Source organism: Podarcis bocagei (assembly GCF_964188305.1).
Source record: "Podarcis bocagei genome assembly, chromosome: 5".
Classification (NCBI taxonomy): Eukaryota; Metazoa; Chordata; class Lepidosauria; order Squamata; family Lacertidae; genus Podarcis; species Podarcis bocagei.
This window is the reverse complement of record NC_138129.1, coordinates 30,223,823-30,247,928: the sequence shown is the minus strand read 5'-3', so window position 1 is coordinate 30,247,928 and position 24,106 is coordinate 30,223,823. Positions and strand designations below refer to the sequence as shown.

The window sequence follows — 24,106 nt, the reverse complement described above, 5'->3', positions numbered from 1 at the left end:
TATTTTATTTCATTGTTTATGTAAACTGCCCAGAGAACTTGTTTGGATGAACAGAATACAAATGTAGCAAAACCAATCTATCAATAAAGCTGAACTCTTTTAAATGGGAGGAAAATTTGAACTCTCTTTCTCCAGCAACTCCAACTGAGCTGGAATTCCACAATGTTGCTTTCTTGCTGCCCTTCGCCCCCCCCCCTTTTTTTTGTAGGTCACAAAAATCTTGCCTTGACCCAGCAGGGCCTTTTGAGAATGAGAACTTTGTGGTCCTTATTAGGTGAGAGGTGGCAGTGGGGCATTGAGGAATCCTCTTACCCCCAACTCCATCTCCAGTGGCCCTGGGGAGGGTGAAGTTGTGAAGAGTCGTAGGCAGGGAACAGCATCCAAGGAGAGGAATTGCAATATTTGAGAAACCAGACAAGGTCATGGAAAAAATTTTGTAGACTGCCTTGATTGTCTCCCATGTTGCGGGGAGCGGGGGAGTCCTCCAGGGTTGGGGAGCAAAAAGAGATGTCAGAAAATTCCAGCAAAAATAGAAACAGGGGCAGATATTGCCAGTGTTCACTTATTTGTCCCTTGTCCAGAATGAACACTGGCAATATCTGCCCCTATTTCTATTTTTGCTGGAATTTTCTGACATCGCTTTTTGTATTGTGTTTCCTTTGCATGCATGGAAACAAATGGGTGGAATCGCCTAACACCAAGGACTGATACTCAACAAAGTGTTTCTCAGAGCAGGCCCATTGAAATTCGGGATCATGACTAAGATAGATTCATTGATTTCAGTGTGTCTTGAGTAAAATTCACACATTGAAATTAACATAATTCAGTTGCTTAATTAGGTAGTGTGTCAAGTTACAAATCAATTCTGCATCCTTTGCAGACTGAATCCTCATTGGTCCTGCCCTCAGCATCAGCCTGCCATTGACCAATTTAGCAAGCTGAGGCAGAGTCGGATCTCAAGCAGGGTGTCTGAGTTGAAGCTCCCACCCCAGCTGAGGATAGTCCCAAGGGATCCAGCTCTCCCTCGTTTGGGGTTGGGGGGGTGGGGAGGGGAGGTGCTGCCCGTCCCGCAATGCTGCCATACCCCAAAAGGGAGTAAACAGACCTCTGCATCATTTGCAGACTGAAAGCAATGACAACTTTGAATATAAATTGTCGGATTGATTTTCGTTCCAGACATGGGCTGAATAAGCGAACACCAGCAATTTCCTCTCCTGTTTCCATTTTAGGTCTTTTTATTACTTAAGTTGTGTTTGTCTTTAGCACTGCCTTTTATTGTCAACAACTGATTGGTTATTGCTTTTCTGGTGTGCTTTATAAGCTATTGTAAACTGCCTTGGTATAGAAATGTGTGAAATAAATGCGCTAATAGATGTAAGAAGGCAAGCTTTTCATGCACTTGGCTTCCTGTATGTCAGAGAGCGCCAGCTGACAATTTGTAAGTTTCTTTCCTTTCATCCTCATAGCTATTACGCCTCTTTCCTATGCAGGAAATGAATGATTAAGGCTAATCAAAGACCCACACAGGCTAGTTTGGTTGACTAGGTTTTTGCTAGACAAATCCCCACTGGGCAACATATTGTCTACTACTTTCCTCTCACCTAATTTTCTTTTGATAAGATTGGTTCACATGCAGTAACCTATAAAATGTATTTTGATTGACCCAAATACATGTAGGCCATAGCTGCCAACTTTCCCCTTTTCTTGCGAGGAATCCTATTCGGAATAAGGGAATTTCCCTTTAAAAAAGGGGAAAGTTGACAGCTATGGTGTAGGCTAGATGAGTTGCTAGGTAAAGTTTTTACTAGTGGCTGCTTTTAAAAAAAGAAAAAGAAAAGAAAGCCTCTTTTTTCCTTTCCAACAATTAATGATAAAAGTTTTCCAATGGGAGCAAAAGAATCTCGTGGGATATGGGTTTTGATTTGGTGTTGTTGTTTTTCTGTGCTTGTCTTCTAAGGGGGCAAGACGTATCAGTAAGGGTCATTTCTTTCATTCTTCAAATTATTTCTCCAGTGCTCTGCATTGTGTAGCCTTCCTGGGCGTCTGCAATTCCATGGTTTTCCTGTATGCACAGAAAACTAGGAAGGCTGTACTCCAGGGGTGGGGAAACTTTTCTGGCTGGTGGGCCAGATTCCACCCATGGAGGTCCAACTCTGACATGTGAGCAGTTTGGGCTAACAGCTGGCATCCAGCACACATACACCATCGGAGTGATGTCAACCGATTGGCTAGTTTCATTTTTCAAAGAATTCCAATAACACACATAACACATATAACAAAAATTTAAGTACATAATCCTTATTCCATTGCCTTCTGTAGCAAATGTAGAAAAAGGAAACATATGCTACAAGTCCACAAGTACATGGTCTTATAACATCAAAGTGAACCTATATACAGTGGAACCTTGGTTTTTGAGCGTCTCGGAAGCCAAATGTTTCGGTTTTCAAATGCCGAAAACCTGGAAATAATTGCTTCCGTTTTTGAAAATGCCTTGGAAGTTGAACGGCTTCTGAGGTGCGTTTCTCAATTGAATTTGCCGACCGCCCATTGCACCTCGGTTGTCTAACGTTTCGGAAGTTGAACAGTCTTCCGGAACAGATTATGTTCAACAACCAAGGTACCATTGTATTTAGCTCAGTTTAGCTGTTCCAATATAATATATATAAAAATCATAATCCATAGAAAGATGTGGAATATATTTCAAATAGAAAGGGGTTACAAGTAATTACATATAAATAAATGATGTCTCTGGATACAATGTTTGCATGAATCACTTCCTGTATGATTAATAAATGGGCACCAAACAGTTTCAGAATCCTGATGTCTTTTTTTCTTCTTCTGATAACACTATGGTTAAGAGCTCTTTCTACCATGCCTCTAAAACCAGATAATGTGCATGTAATAACCAAACATGCAGCAACCTACATAAAACAACAAACTCACTTTTTGTTCAGGAAATATAGAAAAAAGACACCACTCAGGATCATAAAATATATACTCAAATTACTCATCTCTCATAGGACCAGTTTCCAGAATTTCACAACTAGGCAGCAAAACCACCATAGAGGGATATAGGTGCCCCATTCCTTATATAGCCTGCAACAAAAGGAGACAGCTGTTTGTAAAATACCGCATTTTTTGCTCTATAAGACTCACTTTTTTCCTCCTAAAAAGTAAAGGGAAATGTATGTGCATCTTACGGAGCAAATGCAGGCTGCACAGCTATCCCAGAAGCCAGAACAGCAAGAGGGATTGCTGCTTTCGCTGCACAGCGATCCCTCTTGCTGTTCTGGCTTCTGGGATTAAGAATATTTTTTTTCTTGTTTTCCTCCTCCCAAAACTAGGTGCATCTTATGGTCTGGTGCGTCTTATAGGATGAAAAATACGGTATATGGCATCCTTACCAGCAGGGCTATTTTTCTAGAAAAAGAGGTGTGGGAACTCACCATGAATGCCCCTCTTGTCCTTTTAGAATGGCAATGGCGCCCACCTGAGAGGTGCCAGAACTGAGTTCCGATGAGCTCTGGCTGAGGAAAAACACCTGATTATGCATGGTATGGAGAAAGTCTTCCACCTCGTAACATTAAAACACAGCCTGTCAATAAAAGGACAAGTAATAAATGTATTCTGAGGATACCAGTTTGGATGGGGTTCCACTCAAGTGACAAACAGATGTTAAAATTGTCTATACTCATCTGCCATACGTTATGGGAAGTGTCTCCACTTTCCTGGACTGTCACTGTTGTGCACTGTATATCTATCCTTTCCTAGCCACAGTAATCTTTTTCATTTCCTTTGAGAGCAGGATAGGAGGAGGAAATCAACCACATTGCTGCCCCCCCTCCAATGATGAACAGATAATTCTGTTGGTAAATATCACCATTAGGATCTTTGCAATAAAGTTTTCCCTGCAGCCCGAAGGAAATTAACAAATGCTTGCTCTCTGGAATGTCTGCCAGGCTGAACTTGTTACACATTTTGGTAAACGGAGCCATGCTGCACAGGATGAGGGTGAGTACTTGAAATACCAGAAGCTCAGTGGGAAATTGTAAGATCTAGCTGAGTGAGGCCACTAAGCAAACAGCTGGTCTTCAGAAACACCTCCACAGCTGTGGCATTAATTTAGAAAAACTCTCTAATGAAAATCACAACAAATTATCCATTTAGGTGAACCCCTTGCTGTTCTTGAGTGAATATTTACTGTATTTTTCGCTCTATTGGACGCAGTTTTTCCCCTCCAAAAATTGAGGGGAAATGTGTGTGCGTCCTATGGAGCGAATGCAGGCTTGTGCCATAGCTGCGCGCAACCCCTCCGGCAGGGAGAGGCTGCACGGGACTATGGCTTCTTTAGCCCTGCGCAGCGTCTCCCGGCAAGGAGAGGCTGCACGGGGCTAAAGGGGAAGCCAAAACAGTGAGCGGGATCCATCCCACTCACTGCCTTGCCTTCTTCCATAGCTGCGCACAACCCCTCCGGCAAGGAGAGGCTGCATGGGGCTATGGATTCTTTAGCCCCACGCAGCCTCTCCTGGGAGGGAGAGGCTGCACGGAGCTAAAGGGGAAGCCAAAACAGCGAGCGGGATCCATCCCGCTTGCCTTGCCTTCTTCCATACCTGCGCGCAACCACTCCGGCAAGGAGAGGCTGCACGGGGCTATGGATTCTTTAGCCCCACGCAGCCTCTCCCAGGAGGTAGAGGCTGCACGGGGCTAAAGAGAAAGCCAAAACAGCGAGCGGGATCCATCCCGCTCGCTGCCTTGGCTTGTTCCATAGCTGCGCACAACCCCTCTGGTAGGGAGAGGTTGTGTGCAGCCTGTGCGCTGCTCTTTGGGGCTGGGGGGGGGAAATATTTTTTTCTTGATTTCCCCCCCTAAAAACTGGGTGCGCCCTATGGTCCGGTGCGCCCTATGGTGCGAAAAATACCGTACTTTGGCTTTCTAGTGAAAGCAAGCCAATAGAAAGTGCTGGCATTCATGTAGGCTATAGTCTGTGTTTCTGTGGAATGCAACATAATGCTAAGCAGATTGGTCCATGAGTGAAAGCATTTTTGCCCTCTCCTCCCTCATGCTGTTCCTGTCTTAGGTAAAGGTAAAGGGACCCCTGACCATTAGGTCCAGTCGTAGTCGACTCTGGGGTTGCGGCGCTCATCTCGCTTTATTGGCTGAGGGAGCTGGCGTACAGTTTCTGGGTCATGTGGCCAGCATGACTAAGCCGCTTCTGGCGAACCAGAGCAGCGCATGGAAATGCCATTTACCTTCCCACCAGAGCAGTACCTATTTATCTACTTGCACTTTGATGTGCTTTCGAACTGCTAGGTTGGCAGGAGCAGGGACCGAGCAACGGGAGCTCACAATGTCGCGTGGATTCGAACTGCCGACCTTCTGATCAGCAAGTCCTAGGCTCTGTGGTTTAACCCACAGCGCCACCCTGTCTTAAGGTTCTCCTAACCCCCCTCCTCCCAAACCAACTCACGTAGGGTACAGGGGAGAAAGAGAAGAAAAGGCCCTGTTGCTCTAGCTGAAGTCCTCAAGTGGCTTCCACTGGTTGAACTCATCTGTTGAATCCTGCCCAGGGTCTCCAGTAATACAGACGCTGTGCAAGCAGAAGCTCTTCATTACTGAGGAGTGCTCTGCAGATGTGCAGCATGTGTACAGAGTGATTTGGGAAAGAATGGGATAGTAGGCCCTACTCACACAGAATTCCTTCTTCATATCAAAGCCCCTACATGCATCAGAGTGGTTAGATTGAAGATTTGCCAATTCTGGATACGATCCAGTGTTTCTGGACAGATTGTTGTCTTATCAAGTTTATACTCACAATAGCTTGCAGTCACCGCAAGGATGGGGACCTTATTATCATGGTCCATCCCAGAGGATTAAGTGTCCAAATAGTTTCCTGATGTCTCCAGACCTCTTGCATAGGAGGCACACAAAGAAGGGCCTCAGATGATGAGGTTAGAGAGGCAAGGCCAGGGATGTACAATCTGTGGCCCTCTAGATGTTGTTGGACAACAACTCCCATCATCCTTGACCGTTGGCCATGAGTGCCATTAGGTCTCATGAGTGCTGTAGTTCAGCAACATCTGGAGGGCACATGTTCTTCATTCCCTGGCATAGGCAATGCATGAGCACTGAATTGTCCTTGGTTGCTGATTCATGATCTGAGCTGAACATTTATAGCTCTTTATAAAATGTTATCCCTTAGGCCCCTTTTTCATCTTTATAGCTTAACTCTGAGGTTGTCAATACTCTTCTTGACCTGTGATGCAGTCAGTACTGAACACTGTAGTCCAGATATGGTTTTTCCAGTGCACTAAAAATAGCCCTTTCTTCATAAGATACACAGCTGTAACTGTACAATGGTGTATTTGGCTTCTGTAATCAATCTAGATTATCTTTGCTTTCTCCAGGTATCTGAACACTGATTTCTAGGAAATATTTATTTTCATACATATTCTTGAAACCCAACAGAGCCCTTAACACCAAATGCTTGACTCAACTAATCTGATTCTCAAATCATCTTAATCTGCTTTAAGGATTGTTTCACATTGTTGTTGTTTAGCTGGGGCAGGGAGAGGAGGCATATCTGTTTTCAATTTATTTGGTTTCTTGCCCATTTTTGTCTTACTGCTAATTTGGTGGGAGATGTAGGGATGAACAGAGATAATGCCATATACTGAGGTGATTATATTTAAAGTTATCTCTCTCTCTCTCTCTCTCTCTCTCTCTCTCTCTCTGTGTGTGTGTGTGTGTGTGTGTGTCTGTGTGTGTGTACACACACACACACACACACAAAGCAAACATATTAGTTTTATACTAGTGTGTGCCAGAGGTAGGGCTAGAATGCTTGCTGTCTCTCTGGTTTATTCATTTGCTAAAAGCGATTTCACAATAAGAACATCAAGAATAAAAACAATTGCACAACTTCATACGTAGAAAACAATTAAAATCAATTTCATATGTAAAAACAGTTCCAAACAATACAAATCTAGCCTGGGATAAAGATCTCCACTGAGTCAAATATGAATTGTGAATTTCATGCTCTTTATTCAGCTCATAGTAGCAATGAATGAAACTTTCCCCAAAACATCTAGCTATATATACATTATTTACACAATGGGCCCCTCGTGATTGGCTAATTCCGGGCTGCTTCTGTAGGCCAATCAGGTTGCGGATTCACCTCCTCCAGGAGCCTGATTAGCTGCTTCTACAGGCCAATCAGGTCACTGATTCACTTCCACCTGGAGCTGGATTGGGTGGCTCCTGCAGACCAATCAGAGTGCTGCATTCTGGATCCTATTGTTCTAGGATTCAGCTCAGTACATAACATTTGCTAAAAGCGATTTCACAATAAGAACATCAAGAATAAAAACAATTGCTTAACTTCATACGTAGAAAACTGAATGGAAGTTATTAAAATCAATTTCATATGTAAAAACAGTTCCAAAAACAATACAAATCTAGCCTGGAATAAAGATCTCCGCTTAAATGACCTATTGAAAAAGGAAGACCTTCAAGAGGCACCAGGAAGAAAATAGAGATGACGCCTGTCTGATAAGAACAGGGAGGGAGTTCCAAATGTGGTAGGTGCCACCACACTAAAGGCCTGGTTACCCCATCATACAGTAGGACATCCTTTTCAGGAATTCACAAGCTGTGGTCCATGTGCTTCATATAGGTGGTCCACAGCATGTCTGTGAAAAACAGAGGGTGCAGTGACTGACAACAGCAGGAACATTTCTTTTTTATGCATTGAATTTGGCCTAGGACTCAAACTGACAAAAATTACACCAAAGCATTGAAGAACTCCATTTAACACAATAGGCACATCCAATATTGTTTTTCTAGGAAAAGAGGTGCTGAAACTCACCATGAACTCCTCTCTTATAATGGCAATGGTACCCACCTGAGAGGTGCCAAGTTTGGGATATAAAAAAAAAAGCCCTGTGCACATTCATTGCATTAAATGGGTGGTTTAGGAAACTAAACTTTGGGAAAGTTGGGAGCAGTTAACGATTCCAGATGTACCATATGCAGTGGTGAGGCTGGTGGATTCTTGCCATAAGTTCTGTTTTTGAGTAGCGGATCTTATCTCTCATCCCAAGTGAGACTAGGTGGCATATTGCAAACCCCGCCAAAGGCCTTTTGGCTTTCCTCAAGACCCATTCCAGATTTTGTCACCAACTCCAAAGCCACCTTCCCCCCAAGCAACCAGGCTGACAGACCACCTTAAAGACATCTCACAATACTTTGGTAGATATGAACCTCCCATTTGGAAACCATTGTCCTAACTAATTGTCAATACATCCAGCAGCCAGCATCGTTATTATGAGGCTCTCAGCCCAGAAGAATCTCAGGTTCCAAGGAGAATTTTTCCCATCAGTCAGTGCCAATGCAGAAAGCGAAAACTGGAGCAACTGGAATGCAAATGACTCTCCCCTCAGTTCCCCAGAATTATCGGTGATGGCATATGCTCAGTGCCTCGCAACCTCCACCCACCATTGGTAACGATTAAACATGCCTTGTAAACCAGACCACAAAAAATTACTAGCTTGCTGAGCAATAGCAAGGGAGTGATCAAGTCCGGAGCTCCATCACTCCTCCAGCAGATCATTGGCTTGCGTTTTGGACATTTTTGTTGCCTGTGGGGAGCACTTAAAAACAAGGCTGGATTAAACAGATGCAACAGCTTCCTCTTCTATTCCAAGGTGTGGCAAAAGAAAGGAAAATATCAGGTGAGGATTCAATCGCATATGCAAAATTTGAATTGCTTTTAGGGCTATGTAGGTTCACAGAATAGGCACAGAGTGGGCAGCATCCCTGTACTATAGCACATAGAATACAGTGGTACCTCGGGTTAAGTACTTAATTCATTCCGGAGGTCCGTTCTTAATCTGAAACTGTTCTTAACCTGAAGCACCACTTTAGCTAATGGGGCCTCCTGCTGCCGTTGTGCCGCCGGAGCACGATTTCTGTTCTCATCCTGAAGCAAAGTTCATAACCTGAAGCACAATTTCTGGGTTAGCGGAGTCTGTAACCTGGAGCGTATGCAACCTGAAGCGTATGTAACCTGAGGTACCACTGTATCAGGTCCTGAAGCAAAATATGAAATGTAGTAACCTTGCTGGAGCCAGGCACAGCTGTGTCAGATGAGTGCCTGAATAGGATTCTGCTTCAGAACTCTGCTGGGGGGAGAGAAAGATAGAACAGGGTTACATTCAACTAAGACCCTAAGCTAACTTCAATGGGTCTGCTCTGAGTAGGAGGACTATGGAAAACCTCCCTTTAATCCTATGTGACTTCAAGAAAAGGGAGGGGGAGAATTATTGCACACAATTATCCGGAATGTTCTTGGACCACCTTCTTCCACATCTTTCTGCCCACCCACTGAGGTCATCATCTGAGGCTTCTTTCTGGACTCCACTGCTTTCTAAAATGTGGGTGGCAACTGGAGAGAAAGCCTTTTCTGTTGTGGCACCTTTGCCTTGGAATGTCTTCTCCATGGGTGATCTTCGGATAAAGGGTGTTATAGAAATTTTACCAACAGCAACAATCTGGTGACGTAGTTGCTGTCAGCAGGCAAAAACATATGTCTTCGCAGATTTAAGACCCTGATGTTGGGAAAGATTGAAGGCACAAGGAGAAGGGGATGACAGAGGACAAGATGTTTGGACAGTGTTCTTGAAGCTACCAGCATGAGTTTGACCAAACTGCGGGAGGCAGTGGAAGACAGGAGTGCCTGGTGTGCTCTGGTCCATGGGGTCACAAAGAGTCGGACACGACTAAATGACTAAACAACAGCAAAATAGAAGTATTTTTAACTTGGAACAATTTGATTATTTTTTTATGTGAATGAATTGCTGCTGCTTTTGTTTATTGTTTTAATTTTGCTGTATTGTTACTATTTTCACGATCACTACTATCGAATTGTATTTTGTTGCTTCTTACTACTCCTAGCTGCTTTGGGGCATAAATTTATGTTGAAGATGCAGGACATAAAATATGTAAACAAATACCGTAGTTTTGTTGCACATCTGTGATGCTGAGGATAGGGCTTTGTTTCAGTCTTGAGATAGACTTTCTTTTCAGAGGGTTACAGGGAATTTCAAAGAGGGTTCATCAGCCCACTAATTCCTCTACGATACTGGTTTTACAAGATTTTATACTACTTCTAAAGCTTGTTTGACAAGAGGGGCTGGTAGGAGAAAACAATAGTGTGAATTTATCATAGGAAGCAGAACCTATATTTTTAATTGTCTTTTAAAAAAATTATCATCAGACTCCTGCAAGAGTGGGGGACCTTTTTAACTAAAGGGCAGGTTCTGGTCAAACTTCCAGGGACCACATGCAAGTGTTGGAAAGCGCCAGAGGCATTGAGGCCCCGAGTGTAAGATTTCCTAACCCTGCTCTTCAGAAAAAAACTTCTGCTTGGGGTTTGAATTGTACCCTAAGCCTCTTCAAAGAGATCAAGTCAGAGAAAACTGACTTCTTTCTCTCTCTTTTGAAATAAATGTTCACCACCCCTAAATATCAGCTTGGCATTTGATTCACAGCAGGGTGTTTCCCCATGAAATCATCAGCCTTAATATAAAACTATGTGTGTGAGAAGAGATAACAAAATAAAAAAAAACCTTGGAAAAACTCCCTGTAAACTGGGAGTTTCAAGAAATTTAAACTGCAGCATTAGCGGGGCAGAGGAGCCAAATATTCCATTTGTGAAACAGGACTTTGCCCCACTCTCCTCCCTCCTACACATCCCTCAAAATCTAGGGAACCCCTAGAACAGATTTTAGGGGTGCTCAGGGGAGCAGGGGGGGAGGTCCAATTGCACAAATGGAAATCCTTCACTGACAGACTGTGTTACTTAATGTTACTTTTCACCCAGCTTTTTAAAAATCCCAGTAAGGGTCCATGGTCAGAAGCAGCTGTCATCAGGAGAAAAACAGCTGAGGATGACCGGATAGCTCAGTTGTTTAGAGTGTGGCGCTGACAATGCCAAGGTTGATGGTTCAATTCCTGTAAGGCACAGCTGTATATTCCTGCATTGCAGGGGGTTGGACTAAGATGATCCTCAGGGGAGGATCTTTTGGACCTGAGGACCTTTTGGATGCAAAGCTGATACCATTGAGCTACAGCCCTTCCCCCAGTTTCCCCCCTTTTCTTTTTAAATCCAAGTCAAAGTTAATAGCAATATGTCTGTTTTATCCTTGGCATAGTTTCACAGATTCAAAAGAATAACACTATGGTGTTTGCTAGAATTGCTCGGTCTTTGCTGTTCAAATTATACCCAGAATAAGAAAAAGAGGTAAATTTTCAGTGGTAAATTTCAAACAGCAGGAGCACATCCTGACAGCCCCCAAGGCCATGTTGAAATGTGAGTCCAAAACTGCAGGCAGCTGTACCCAATCCATTACTACACACAGAGCAGCAGTATGCAGCATAACACTCCAGCTTATTATAATCAGCAGGACCACAATCCTATACATAGTTTTCTTGGGGTAAGCTCCGTGCTTGCTTCTGATTGCATTGATTCAAATTGCAAAACTCATTCAGCTTTAACAAAAGATCTTCAGCCAGCTGAAATGCAACCTTCAATTAGAAATGTAAACAAGGTTTCAAAGAAATGCTTCCATTTGAATGCTGGTATGAAGATAACAGAAATAACTATCCATCCCCTGCTTATTTTTCTCATTGTCTGACTTCCTTTCTGCTAATCTGTCAAACAATAGGGAAAAACGGAAAGCCTGTTTATCATCCCATTTACTTGCCAGAGCAAGGAGAGGCTGCCAAAGTTGCCCTTGCACTCTGGCAGATGATGTCATTTTCACATGGAAGAGCCTTAACTCAGTGGCAGAACATCTGCTTTGCATGTGAAAGGTCCAAGGTCTGATCCCTAGTATCTCCAGGTTGGACTGGGAATGTTCCCTGCCTGAAGCCCGGGAGAGCTGCTGCCAGTTGGTGTATACAGGACTGAGCTAGATGGATCTATTAGGAATTATTATATAAATAAATGTATTTTGTTTAAAAGAGTTCACTGGATCCCTAGACTGAAACACAGAAGCAAGCACACTCTCCAGTAAGAAAGAGCCCCAGCAGCGAAGTAAAGTTTCGGAATGTAGGCTGTTGAACCTTTTAAAGATACCATCCCAAGTTGCTTACAGTGCTTCCCCTTTCTACCCTCATCTGTAATGAACAGCCCACACAGTTTGAGAAGTTTAAAATGGATTTTACTTCCAAACTTCCAAAGGTGAGATTCATGTGTCTTTTCCATACAGCAGCAATAAAAACACAGGTAGAAATCTCTGGTCACAGAATATGGTAATGTGTTTCTAAATTGTTGGTCTAGAAACACAAAAATAGATAACTCCTATTGGAAAGATCAGGCAGGGTCATCGGAAGCCTTCTGCCTCCTCTCCATGGGGAGGAGTCATTCCTCTCTCTCCTGACCCACTTGTCTACTGTCAGTAACAGCTGGATCTTTTTTCTCTGGAAAAAACCCTTATCTATAGCCATTTTAATGTTTGATTCATGTCGGTTTCTGAGTTTGGTGATTTCCCCCCTTCCTCTCCCAATTTTGCTTCTGTCATTTGGGCTCCTTTGAGTGTTTATCTCCTTTATCAGGGTTCTTAGCATTTCCCCTCTATTCCCCCCCCCCCCAGCTACACTGGCTGTTTGTGCCTCCCTGCTTGTTTTTTCATCCCCACTGTTACTGATTGCTGGTTGGGGAGGGAGAAGTGTTTAGATCTGTTCAGCTGGGTGCAGGAAATCCACCACTGGTGACGTGAAGGCATGTTCCACATCTTTGAACAGAGTTGGATCACTGATTTGTGCCCTTGCAAATGAATCATCAATGCTGGACCCAACAGCCCCATAGTACCATGTTATCTTGCATACACCCGTCCTTGCAGGATTGCAGCTACCAGGCTCCCTCCTTTCCATCTTCATTGCTTGAACTTTGCGGCCTTTGGCAATGTCATGCCTGCCTGCTTTGGTTTTTTTTTAATAAAATTTTTATTAGGGTTTTCTCATTTTTTAAGACAAACACACAAAAACATAGACATCAACATTACACACTAAAAACACGTATAATTTCAAAATCTTATTTTCCTAGCCACTTTCCCAGACTTCCCCCACCTCCCCTTCTTGCATCCCCATTCAAAAAATTTAGCCCAGCAAGTTCTTTATACCCAAATTAATCCCTTATTAATATTTTATTTACATCATCTTAATTAACCATTTTCAATTTTCTATACCTTATTTTAATACCCACAGACCTCTTTTTCTAAGATTGATCCACATTCCCTTTCACGAAATTCCCAATTATATATATTTGCAGAAAATCTTAACAAATAAGAACATATACTTGTAACCCTTTGGATTCTAAGGTTCCTCCCCCCCTCCCCCGGTTTTGATCCCCAAAAAGTTGTTTTTCTATCTGACAGTTCTCAGCCTGGATCTATCACGTCCAAGGCCTTTAGATCTCTTTCAGTCCCTTTCAGCCGGTTTTATTGACAGTCCTTTATGTTGAACATCCAATCTCGGAGCATCTTCGACCCAAAAGGGTCCAAATTTTTTCCAACCAGTCCTCCATGTTCAAAAGAAGAGTTCAGATCTTGCTTCTTGTTCTTTCCAAGTCCAAATGTCCCAAATACCTCAAACGATCCAATTTTCACCTTCGCCAAATTTGTAATCCATAAGTCTTTCGGACTCCCCATGGGGAAAAATCCCCACTCTTCATTCTCAATTTCAATTTCAAACCAAATTTTTGACATCCGAACTTTATCTTCCAAATATCCTGACCTTGGAGGCCTCTGGTTGTCCTTTTTCACTTGCATCATTTCTGCTCCTTCTTCACATTCCTCCAAAACAGCACATATATCTTCCTTCCCAGCTGTAGATTCTTCTTGAGTCGAGTCCACCACTTCCGCAGAGTTGTTTATTTTAAAATTCAAGATTGTCAAGTTCGTAGCCATAACAGAACTCTGCTCTTGCAGCTTTCCCAGAAGTTCAAAGACCCTACTTAACTCTGCTTGTAATTTTCCATCTGCAGCCATTGTAATGTTCCAAATCCCCTCTAGAGGGATTTTAGTTACTAAGTATTCTTTTTCCAACAATCCGGATATTTTGTTATTGTTGCCACTCTAATTTTAAAAGCTTACAGTCCAAATGTAACAAAAATAACCAACACAAATGACAAAAAATAGAATTTCTTGACTTTGACAGCTCAGTTGACAGCTGTCAAACTCTGTAAATATCTTCACAGCCTCCCTCGCGGGTCGTTCCCGGATCCGGGGGGGGGGGTGTTGCACTTCAACTCCAAATATCAGTTCAAATCCTCCAGCAGTTAGCTTATAGGTCCAAATCGTGAAATTAAAAGTTTTATCTCAAAAAGAGAGAGACAGTCTCTCGATCTTAGTTGTTTGATTCTTGCTTTAGATTGCCTGCAAGGGGGGGGGAGGCAGACTTCCTTTTGGCACCTCCCCCAGTCGTACCGAATTCAATTTTAGTTCCAAACTTCAAATTTCGTATTACTCACGGGTTGTTGCATTTTAAGGCCAAATCTTCAAGGAAAGAAGTCGGCGCTCTCCAACCATGGCTTGCGGCTTCACTCCGTGGAAGAAGCGGTCTACTCACAGCACCGCGCCGCTCCCCCGTATCCTCTCCAAAGCCTTTAAAAAGGCTTCTTTGTGGGTCGGGGGGGCGCAAATGGTGCCCACCGAGTCACCAGGTCCACAGGCATCTGCACGTGTGGTTTCTAAGGGTCCCCGCGTCGCCGTCGCGGCAGGACCCCTCCTCCACCGAGCCGATTCCCTCCAGAGCTCGGAGGGAATCCGCCATTAGCTGGTCGCACCAACCCGGAAGTCCATGCCTGCCTGCTTTGTCCAGACTGCACGTTTTATTGAGGTTGAGCAGTGTCATGGCTAACAGCACATACACCTCAGCAGTTTTCCCACACTTTTGCTTAATCTGCAGGACAGCTGCATCTTGCCTCATTGGCATCCCTGGACACTTCCTCAGTCTCCCACAATTACAGTGGTACCTCTGGTTATGAACTTAATTCGTTCCGGGGGTCCGTTCTTAACCTGAAACCGTTCTTAACCCGAGGTACCACTTTAGCTAATGGGGCCTCCCACTGCCGCCGCACGATTTCTGTTCTCATCCTGAGGTAAAGTTCTTAACCCGAGATACTACTTCCGGGTTAGTGGAGTATGTAACCCGAGGTGTTTGTAACCCAAGGTACCACTGTACTTGCCTCAAGAAGGAGATGTGTCTAATGCCCATAGTGGTATGTATGATGCTACAGAATCAACCTTCTTGGGCTGTGAAATGATGAGTTCCTGTTTTCTGTAGTTGATCCTCAGATGCTTCCTACCCAGAGGGTTAAAGGTCTCCTTCAGTACTGCTCTACAGCCTCTCATGGCTGGGACTTCTGCCAAAAGATCAAATAAGTGGAAGGAAAAATGTAGTTCCAAGAAGCACAGAAGCAACAGGGACAGATCTGGTGCCAGAACAGTCCATAACGCAAAGTCTTCTGTGGCAGACTTTTCAGTTCACTGTGGTTCGGCCTGGGTCCTCAGCCCAATATCTGGCCACAAATGCTGAAGTTTTTCCTTCTCTTCCCACCAACCTCCTGCAGTGCTTTCCCCATGAGCTTATTGTAAAGCTTGGCAGGCTGAGTGGATGTTTCCAGTGTGGTGAAGTTGGTCTCTGTTTTCCTTTGTTTCTGTCTTGATGGTTGATATTATGTCCTTTTCCCAGAGTTTGTCAGCTGCAGCAAAGAATGCTAATCAAGGTTTTGGAGATTGTGTAATTCACTCAACTGTAATGAATACAGTCAAGGCCCACAACAGTCGGCCCAATATCTCTTTCCTCTTTTTTTCCAGCCCCTAAATGCCAGGGATTTAGGTGAAGGAGTGAGGCTATGGACTTGTGTAGTGTAGTCAATGCAGAAGGCTCATACGGTAAGGTGGATTGTGGTTATCTTGGTGTCCAGTGTTTCCCCTCTGTGCTGAGAGAGAGGTTTCCTCAAGCCTTTGTCAACCTTGGGGTTATCTGTCAGTTTTCCCTACCCCTCAGAAACTTAAGGGGTGAGGCGTTTGTGAAGAATTCTAATGAGTTCCAGGGTTGTCTCCTCACAGCAGACAAGGATACAAACATCCTGGGCAGGGACATGGGAGTATTCCTTCTTCCTGAAGGTGCTAGACTATCATCAAATAGTTTCTCTGTTGAAAGCTGACTCTTTCTCCACAGTACCTGAAGGGTCCAATCCAGGAAGTTCTGCTGTTGCAGAGCTCAGTTGTACATTTCCAGCTGGCCCTTATTTATTTAACACAGCTGAATGGCTCTGGGTTGCTTCAAGTGTCAAGGCCACATTGTTCTCTAGGAGGGATTCCTCTAACTGCATATGTAGTAGCACATGTAGGGTCTATCTGACATCATATTGTGTTAGGTTTTATACCAATTCCTGCCTTACAGCCTAAACTAGGTGTTCTCTTCTTTCACAGGGCTGCATTTGAACCTTTGGCCCGCTCTTTCCTGCAGCTGTGTGCTCAGTTATGTGTGTTTCATTCAGACAAGGTATTAACTGGGACTGACCCTTTGTTTATACCCAAGGTAAACTATGTTTCTTCTCTGCTTGCAAACAGTAATTTCACTCTTTCTTATCCCAATCCTTCACATTCTAGCATTTATGGTGCTTTTTGTCTTCTTTCACTCCCTAAAAATGGTTCTGAACTTAGTATTGCTACAAAAGTCAGGTGTCACTCCCACTGGGAGTCCAGGGTCTGTGTTCCTTTGGAGAACTGAGACACAGTGAACACTGTCATAGCTTTAATAAATATGGTTTATTCACCTATTTACACCTTCACTCTGCATGGTCATTTCAAGAGGGACTTGCCCCCCATAGCATTGCAGCCCTAGAGTCCAAGGCATCTCTCCCAGCCAGCTTACCCAAGATGGATCCCAGTATTGCCAATGGTCCTCAATGGCCCTGTATCGTTTCTTAATAGCTCTAGCTTGGCCGGGTCATTTTGCATAGGCTAGCTTAGGAATCTGTCTGCAGCTTGTAGTTCTCCCTTTGCATCCCAAATAATCAAAATCCTACCATTTATTAATTTCTAGGGTTTAATCTATAACAATATTCATCCTGCTCACAGGAATTCAGATGGCATACCCCAAATGATCATGGGGCTGTGCCATTTTATTTCTTAATATAATTTTTGGCATGTAAATTTCATGTGTTTTTGCTTAAGTCACCCCGCTTCTAAGTATGCTGTGAGCCATTTATGATTCCAGTCTGTTAAACTGTGCCCCAGGGCACCTTATGCATGCCTTGCAATGATTCAATTTAATGGGACATACTGATTTTGTTATCTTGTTTAACAACTGCATAGACCCCATTGGCCTGGTCCTTTGTTATTAGCTCTTTAAAAAAGCTCTGGCCTGTTTAAATGAAATTTGGATATCACGGTTCTTCCTTCTACCTGAAAATAGCCACTACACACCAGAATTTCAGAATCACTTGACTAGTTTATCCATGAAATCCCTTTCAAGTGCTGCCTGTTTGCAATTATTAACATCCTCACTACAACAGACATCATTATGTGTCCTCAGCAGCATTTACTTTCCAACACCACCAAGAGACATCCTGTATTAATGGTGGAGAAACTGCAATACATTTTATGGTCTCAATTGTCTATCTAAATCCCATCCAGAAGAACCACCCAAAATGTTTTTAAAACCCTTGGAACAGTTCAAACATTTACAAAGGAGTATTAATATCTAATTGTTTTTTATGGAAGTTAATGCAGAAAAAAAGCTGTGGGACAATTTTAGGTTGCAAAGACAGAAAGCCATTCCCCCTAAAACTAGAACAAGCTGTTTATTTGTGTTTTAAGTGTTCGCTGTACTCTGTCATTAGTGGGTTTGGCATGAACAGAAGGAAGGAGAAAACAACACTTCTCACGATTAACAAGGGTTTCATATCCTTAAAAGTGATAACAGTATTTCCCTATTTCCCTTGTTAAGTCCAACTGTAACAATTTGACCCAGCAGGTTTCCTAACCCAACTGCAATAACCAAAAACTTTGGCTAGGCTCCCAAGTGTGTTGGGGTATCCTTAGTAAACATGCTCAACATAAGTTCTTAATTAGGAAGGACATGACAGTATTATAACCAGTCCTAATACAAAATGCTAGGGGATGGCCAAGTGGAAAGAGTTGACATTTAACCTCAACATGATTGGTTGCATCAGGGGTGGGGAACCTCTGACCCTCCAGATCTGGCTGACTACAGCTCCCATCATTCCTCACTGTTGGCCATGCTGGGTGGGGCTGATGAAGTCCAGAAGCATCTGGAGGGCCAAAGGTTCCCTTTGCCTGGCTTATATGAATGAGTAAAATCATTACCAATCCAGTACACAGTAAAAGTTATTGCATAACATCAGATTTCAATGTAGAGAGCTTTTTTGACCATGAAAGATTATTAAATTCATAGTTCTATGCCCCCCCAAGCTGCTTTTTTTCTACCATTCTCCATTAACTAATGGGAAAATGTATTTGAACATTATCGAAGGGGATGGGAAGTTTTAGTGAAATTCTTATCAGTCGGGTTCTTTTTTATGCAGTTACCTTTTGAAGCAGCTAAGAGGTGTTTAAGAGTAGCCATTCTTTCATTCTGCAAATCATCTTCCCAGTGGAAGCGATCAAAGTGGTGTAGAATAATATAAAACAAGGCAAAATGCAAGAGAAGCAGAATATAAAAACTATAAAACTATTGCTACAATCATAGTGTTCATATTCCAGAAAATGACTGGATCACACTTTCTCATCGGAATGAGTAGCAACTATAACCGTTTAGAGAAAAGATGTAAGTCTGGTTGCATTTTCAGACATCAGTGGGGTGACAACCTACGAAAGCAGCTTCCTACTCCTGCTGATCCCGGCCATTGCAAACCAAGACTGCTACTCATCCTGAGTTCTGTTTCTTGGTCACACTAGCATGTGACAGAATGTTGAGGAATGTTGAGGAAACTAAAAGAAATGGTAGAAAAGTGGAGTGTGGGGTGTTGACAGGCTAATGTATGACTCTAATCAATTCTAGAGTCCTTAAAAGATACAGTTTATACTTGCAGGATACAAATGTATTGAAGTTCACGTTTCCACCGTGATTTTCTTTTCTGAAATAGACTACTCACTAGACCCAGATAAGCTTTAGTTTCAGTATGTGCCTTCCAATTGTGCCCTGACACCCACAGACAGCTCTGCAGTTGTGGTAACCAGCCATTAAATAGCAAATAGTGACTAAAAACCTGGAGATCACTTCTTCTTCTTCTTCTTTGGCGATCACTCGTAGCCAAGTAAGATAGTCTTCCATAAACACGGTTTTAACAATGAGTCCGTAAGTGACTGTGGAGGCCAATTCTGGATCCACCTGTCCTTCCACAGTGGGGGCATTGGTTTCTGGACGGGAGTTGCTCATGGTGTGGATTTGCCAAGCGTGACTTCCTCTTAGCACGTTTCTCCCTTGCATCCTGAGTTTGTGTGTCTTCAAAGCCCATGACACCTTTGGTAAAAGCTGTTCTCCAACTGGCGCGCTCGCAGGCCAGTGTTTGTGTGTTCAGACCCAGAGACCTCCCCCCCCCTAAATAAATACACACTTGACTCAAATTTTAGTTTGGTTTTTGGCAGAATTTAGGCCACAACTTTATTGATTACAGAAGGTGAGTGGTTGCATAGGCTCTGGTTCGACTAGCTGCCTGCACCCTTGCAGGCAGCGCTGACCCAGGGCACCAGCATAGGCTAGCCAAGGGTGAACACCTGGGTAGGCAAAAAGCCAGGAACAGACTATGTTCACCACCCAGATGCCGCCCTGGACTTAGGCATGGGCACAACCCCCTCTTGGGGGTTGACCAAACCAGTTGAGTCCATGGATTCCTTTAACGGAATACCCTTCACATAGGGATGGTGAGACCATTCTCCCATCCCTATCACCTGAACCAGTGCCTATCCACAACCTTACAAGCTGTGACGATTTGCTACGCAGCAGGCGAAACCCAAATGGCAACAGCCAATCAGCCAAGTGGGGAAATTCCTCCTGTGCCCCTGTCCCAACGACACACAACGGCATAGCAAGGTCAATCGCAAAATACCCTAAATATAGGGAGAGGTGGACGGGTGTTCCGAATGCACGAGTCGAAAGAGGAAGCTCTGGGTCATGTGCATGGGTATATATATAGGTCCCTCAATCCATTTGAACTGCGCCCCATTGGCCAGATTGCACCCAGCAACAAGGGACCTACCAATTGGGTGTTGCAGCTGTCTAATCTCACCCACCCACAACACAGGAGGTCGGTCTCCAGGTCTCACCACAACATGTGCCCTCTTTTAGGGAGGACACAATTTCCCATTTGTCAGTGTTTATACTACATTTTTTAGATTTCCTTGAGACAGTCATCCTGACCTTTCTCCTCAAGGAGGACCGGAGCACAACCATTATGGCCAGTAGCCATGAGCCAGTGGGCTTTGTGTTCTAATGTTTACGAGGGGGGAGGACTTTCCCCCATACCATGCATAATTAAATCCATCTTGTCTCCCTTTAGTCACTCCCCCCCCCTCAAACCACAAACTCCCCAATATTGTGACCACTTCCACTTTCTATCCCTCTCACTGCCCCACACAATCTGTTATGTGGATTCAAGCATTTCCAAAATTTAATAATTACTAGAATTACATATTCAGTGGATCCAGATGACACGGACCAAAGGGGGGAAAAAAGAGTCAATGTTGAAAGTCTAGAAAGTGTTTGCAATTGTTTCCTGTCAACTCTGTATTATGACAGAGATCAGGAGAGTGTGATGTTTTCCAAATGTCAAACTCCCCACAAAGTCCAAGTCCTTTGAAATACTATTAGGAGTATAAATGGCTTCCATTTTACTATGTCATAGTTGCAACGTCCTGCAGTGCCCCCCAGGTCCAGCGCCCAGTGCAGCAGAACTGGTCACATTACCCTAAATCCATCTCTACCACAGTCCATCCATTGGGTAAAGGCATGATTCACTGTGCACTGGATTCCATTACAGTGGTGCCTCGCAAGACGAAATTAATTCGTTCCGCAAGTCTCTTCGTCTTGCGAGTTTTTCGTCTTGCGATGCACGGTTTCCCATAGGAACCTCTTCTGAAGGCTGGGGGGGGGGGACAAGGGCTTTTCTTCCCACCCCCAGCATTTTAAAAAACCCCGGGACAGCGGAGGACTTCTCCCCTGTCCGGGCGATCTTAAAATGCTGGCGGGCGGCATTTTAAAATCGCCCCGGGACAGCGGAGGACTTCTCCGCTGTCCGGGGCGATTTAAAAGCCCCTGGGAAGGCAGGCAGGGGGGACAAAGACTTTTGCCCCCCGCCCGCCTTCAGAAGAGGTCCTGGACCTCTTCTGAAGGCGGGCGGGGGGCGAAAGTCTTTGCTCCCCCCGCCTGCCTTCAAAAGCCCTCCGGGACAGGCAGGCAGGGGGGAGCAAAGACTTTCGCCCCCGCCCGCCTTCAGAAGGTGTTCCCGCCCCACCGCCCGGCTTTGGAGGAGGTCCGAGGACAGTGGGGAAGACGCGCTGCACTTCCCCGCTGTCCCGGATATTTCCCTATGGGCTGTCGTCTTGCGAAGCAAGCCCATAGGGAAATTCGTCTTGCGAAGCGCCTCCAAAACGGAAAACCCTTTCGTCTAGCGGGTTTTCCGGCTTGCGAGGCGTTCGTCTTGCGAGGTACCACTGTATTAGCAGGAACTAACAGAGACAAGTAACACTGATAGTGACTGCCTCAGGGCAGTCAAGCGATATTATTTTTAAGTGTTTTTTGTTGCATTCCCACTACAAAAAAATTAATTAATTAAGGTTCACTAGCTAATTTAAAAAGAAGAAGGAAAGCTTTAGAGAGCTAAATATTGGGGGGTAAAGGTAAAGGGACCCCTGACCATTAGGTCCAGTCGTGACCGACTCTGGGGTTGCAGCGCTCATCTCGCTTTATTGGCCAAGGGAGCCGGCGTACAGCTTCCGGGTCATGTCACCACTAAGCCGCTTCTGGCGAACCAGAGCAGTGCACAGAAACGCCATTTACCTTCCCGCCGGAGCGGTACCTATTTATCTACTTGCACTTTGACATGCTTTCAAACTGCTAGGTTGGCAGGAGCAGGGACCGAGCAACGGGAGCTCACCCTGTCGCAGGGATTCAAACTGCCGACCTTCTGATCGGCAAGCCCTAGGCTCTGTGGTTTAACCCACAGCACCACCCGCATCCCAATTGGGGGGGAGCCCAAACCAAAACACAAAACTTTCCATTAGGACAGTAGTGAGGAACTTTCTTCAGCCCAAGGGACACATTCCCACGTGTCAGTGGTGGGCAGTGACAGAGGCAAAAGTCAGTGTATAAATAAATGCAAATTTTAAAGTACTAAAGTAAATAAATGGTAGAAAATATGGAGCAGAGTCCTCTTGGCCAAATAATGCTGCAGGACGATTGCACAACAGGAGTGACACCAACATCTGCATGTAACACCTGTGCTCAGAGAGCTGCACTAGTTGCCCATCTGCTACCAGCCAATTTCAAGGTGTTGCAATTAGCATACAAAACCCATAATAACTTGAGACCAGTTTACCTACAATATCACTTTACCCCACTTGCGGTCACTTGACTGCCTACTGATATCAAGGAGGTGCCTTCACTATATGTTTTACAGTATTGTACTTTGGTTTTGATTGGGCTTGATTTTGTTTTATCTTTTTGTAAACCACTTTGAGGTTTGTTTGGGGTTTTTTTACAATCAAGTGGTGTATAAATTTTATGAAATAAAATTAATAAATAAATTTAATGAATTAATTAATAATAGCTAATGGGTGCTTCAGAAGCTGATTGCATGCGCCCCCTGGCCTGAATTTCTCCTTCCTGTCTTGCTTCAGGTCCTTCTTTAATAGCCTAGCAAAAGCTGGAGAAGGTTATTTTAAACGTCTTATTATTTCCGCATACTACCCAGTCCAGGTTTGTTTTTTCCCTCAGTTTTTATCAATGAGCAATTTTAAACAAATATGCATTTAAATAAATTAATACATCCAAACGATTGATCCTTACTGAAGGGTCCTCCATGCTGCATATTTTGTAAGACTCTGTTTGCTAGGCATAGTGTCTTCCTTTATCTTTTCTAATTCTGCTGAAAAGCAAAGTCTTACTCGCTGAAAAGTCCTATATGCCAGAAAGTCATGTATGACAATCTAAAGGCAGAAAATGGTTCGTTGGCCTAAATCTAAACAGTGAATTTCTTGTGCAAACAGCGAAGTCTGTACATTGATTTACAAGGGACCGGAAATGAATCAGGAAGCCCTGTGAAATTCACTGCAAATTAGAACCAGGAAAGAGACGATAAACTATGCCATATTTCTTGAGTAGATTGAGTTTTGATCTGCCCTGCGACAGAGAAAGAAACTGAGATTATCTTGTGCTGGCATCCCCTCTCCTCTCAGATGAATTAGACTCTAGGGGAGTGTCAGCGAAGCCTGATGGATTCAATGTGCAGGCAGTATTTTGATTCTACTCATTTATTGTACTGGGCTTGAACCCCCCCCCCAACACGCACCCTTTCCCTCCTCCCTCCTCCCCCGTCTCCCCCCCCTTTTTTCAATAGGCATTTGTGCAAAAAAAAAAAATCCTCTCTTGCTATGAACCTACAACTTCTTAAAGGGGAAAGCTAATCCAGATAACTAGGGAGAATCTGGAACTTTTTGTTTCCCAAGGTAGAATAAATAGAGGCACATTCTTTTCAGGTAGGAGCCAAAATCACATTTTTTTCCCTGAATAACAAATAAAATTCTGTTTCTCTCATGTACCCTTTACTAACATCTCCCTGCCTTTTTTCTGTCCTGCTCAGATTTGTACTGCTTTACTCTTCGAGGTTTCAAATGCACCTCTTTCCTATGGGTTTCTGCTTCTATAATTGCAAATGTGCTTTGTCAGACTCTTCTAAAAACTGCAAACTGGCTGCAATAGGTGCGTGTGAAAATTCAGTGTTATGCTCATGCAGCATACTAGTAAGTCCCCCCCCCCCCTTTCAGGGTCAAACTTCTTGCAAAGAATGACACTC

The 24,106-nt window shown here is 43.9% G+C and overlaps 1 protein-coding gene and 1 long non-coding RNA gene across 3 annotated transcripts in view; one reads left to right on the top strand and one right to left on the bottom strand.

Annotated features, from left to right (window-relative positions):
• Positions 1-7,591: 7,591 nt before the first annotated feature.
• The window catches only part of LOC308588390, a 92,829-nt gene continuing 76,314 nt past the window's right edge, over positions 7,592-24,106 (bottom strand). The window contains exons 3-4 of one of the 2 annotated variants that reach the window (XR_014008692.1): positions 9,115-9,179; positions 7,592-7,688 (exon numbers count right to left, since the gene is read on the bottom strand). This is a non-coding gene — a long non-coding RNA (uncharacterized lncRNA). Of the gene's footprint in view, positions 7,689-8,736; positions 9,180-24,106 lie in introns of those variants that run through there. The other variant, XR_014008693.1, reaches the window with a different exon arrangement.
• ASIP (agouti signaling protein) overlaps positions 7,683-24,106 on the top strand; it is a 95,559-nt gene continuing 79,135 nt past the window's right edge. Inside the window, exons 1-2 of the mRNA XM_081196777.1 lie at positions 7,683-8,729; positions 16,500-16,572. Of these exons, the coding sequence (XP_081052903.1) occupies positions 8,675-8,729; positions 16,500-16,572 (128 nt within the window). The 5' untranslated portion in view covers positions 7,683-8,674. The remainder of the gene's footprint in view (positions 8,730-16,499; positions 16,573-24,106) is intronic.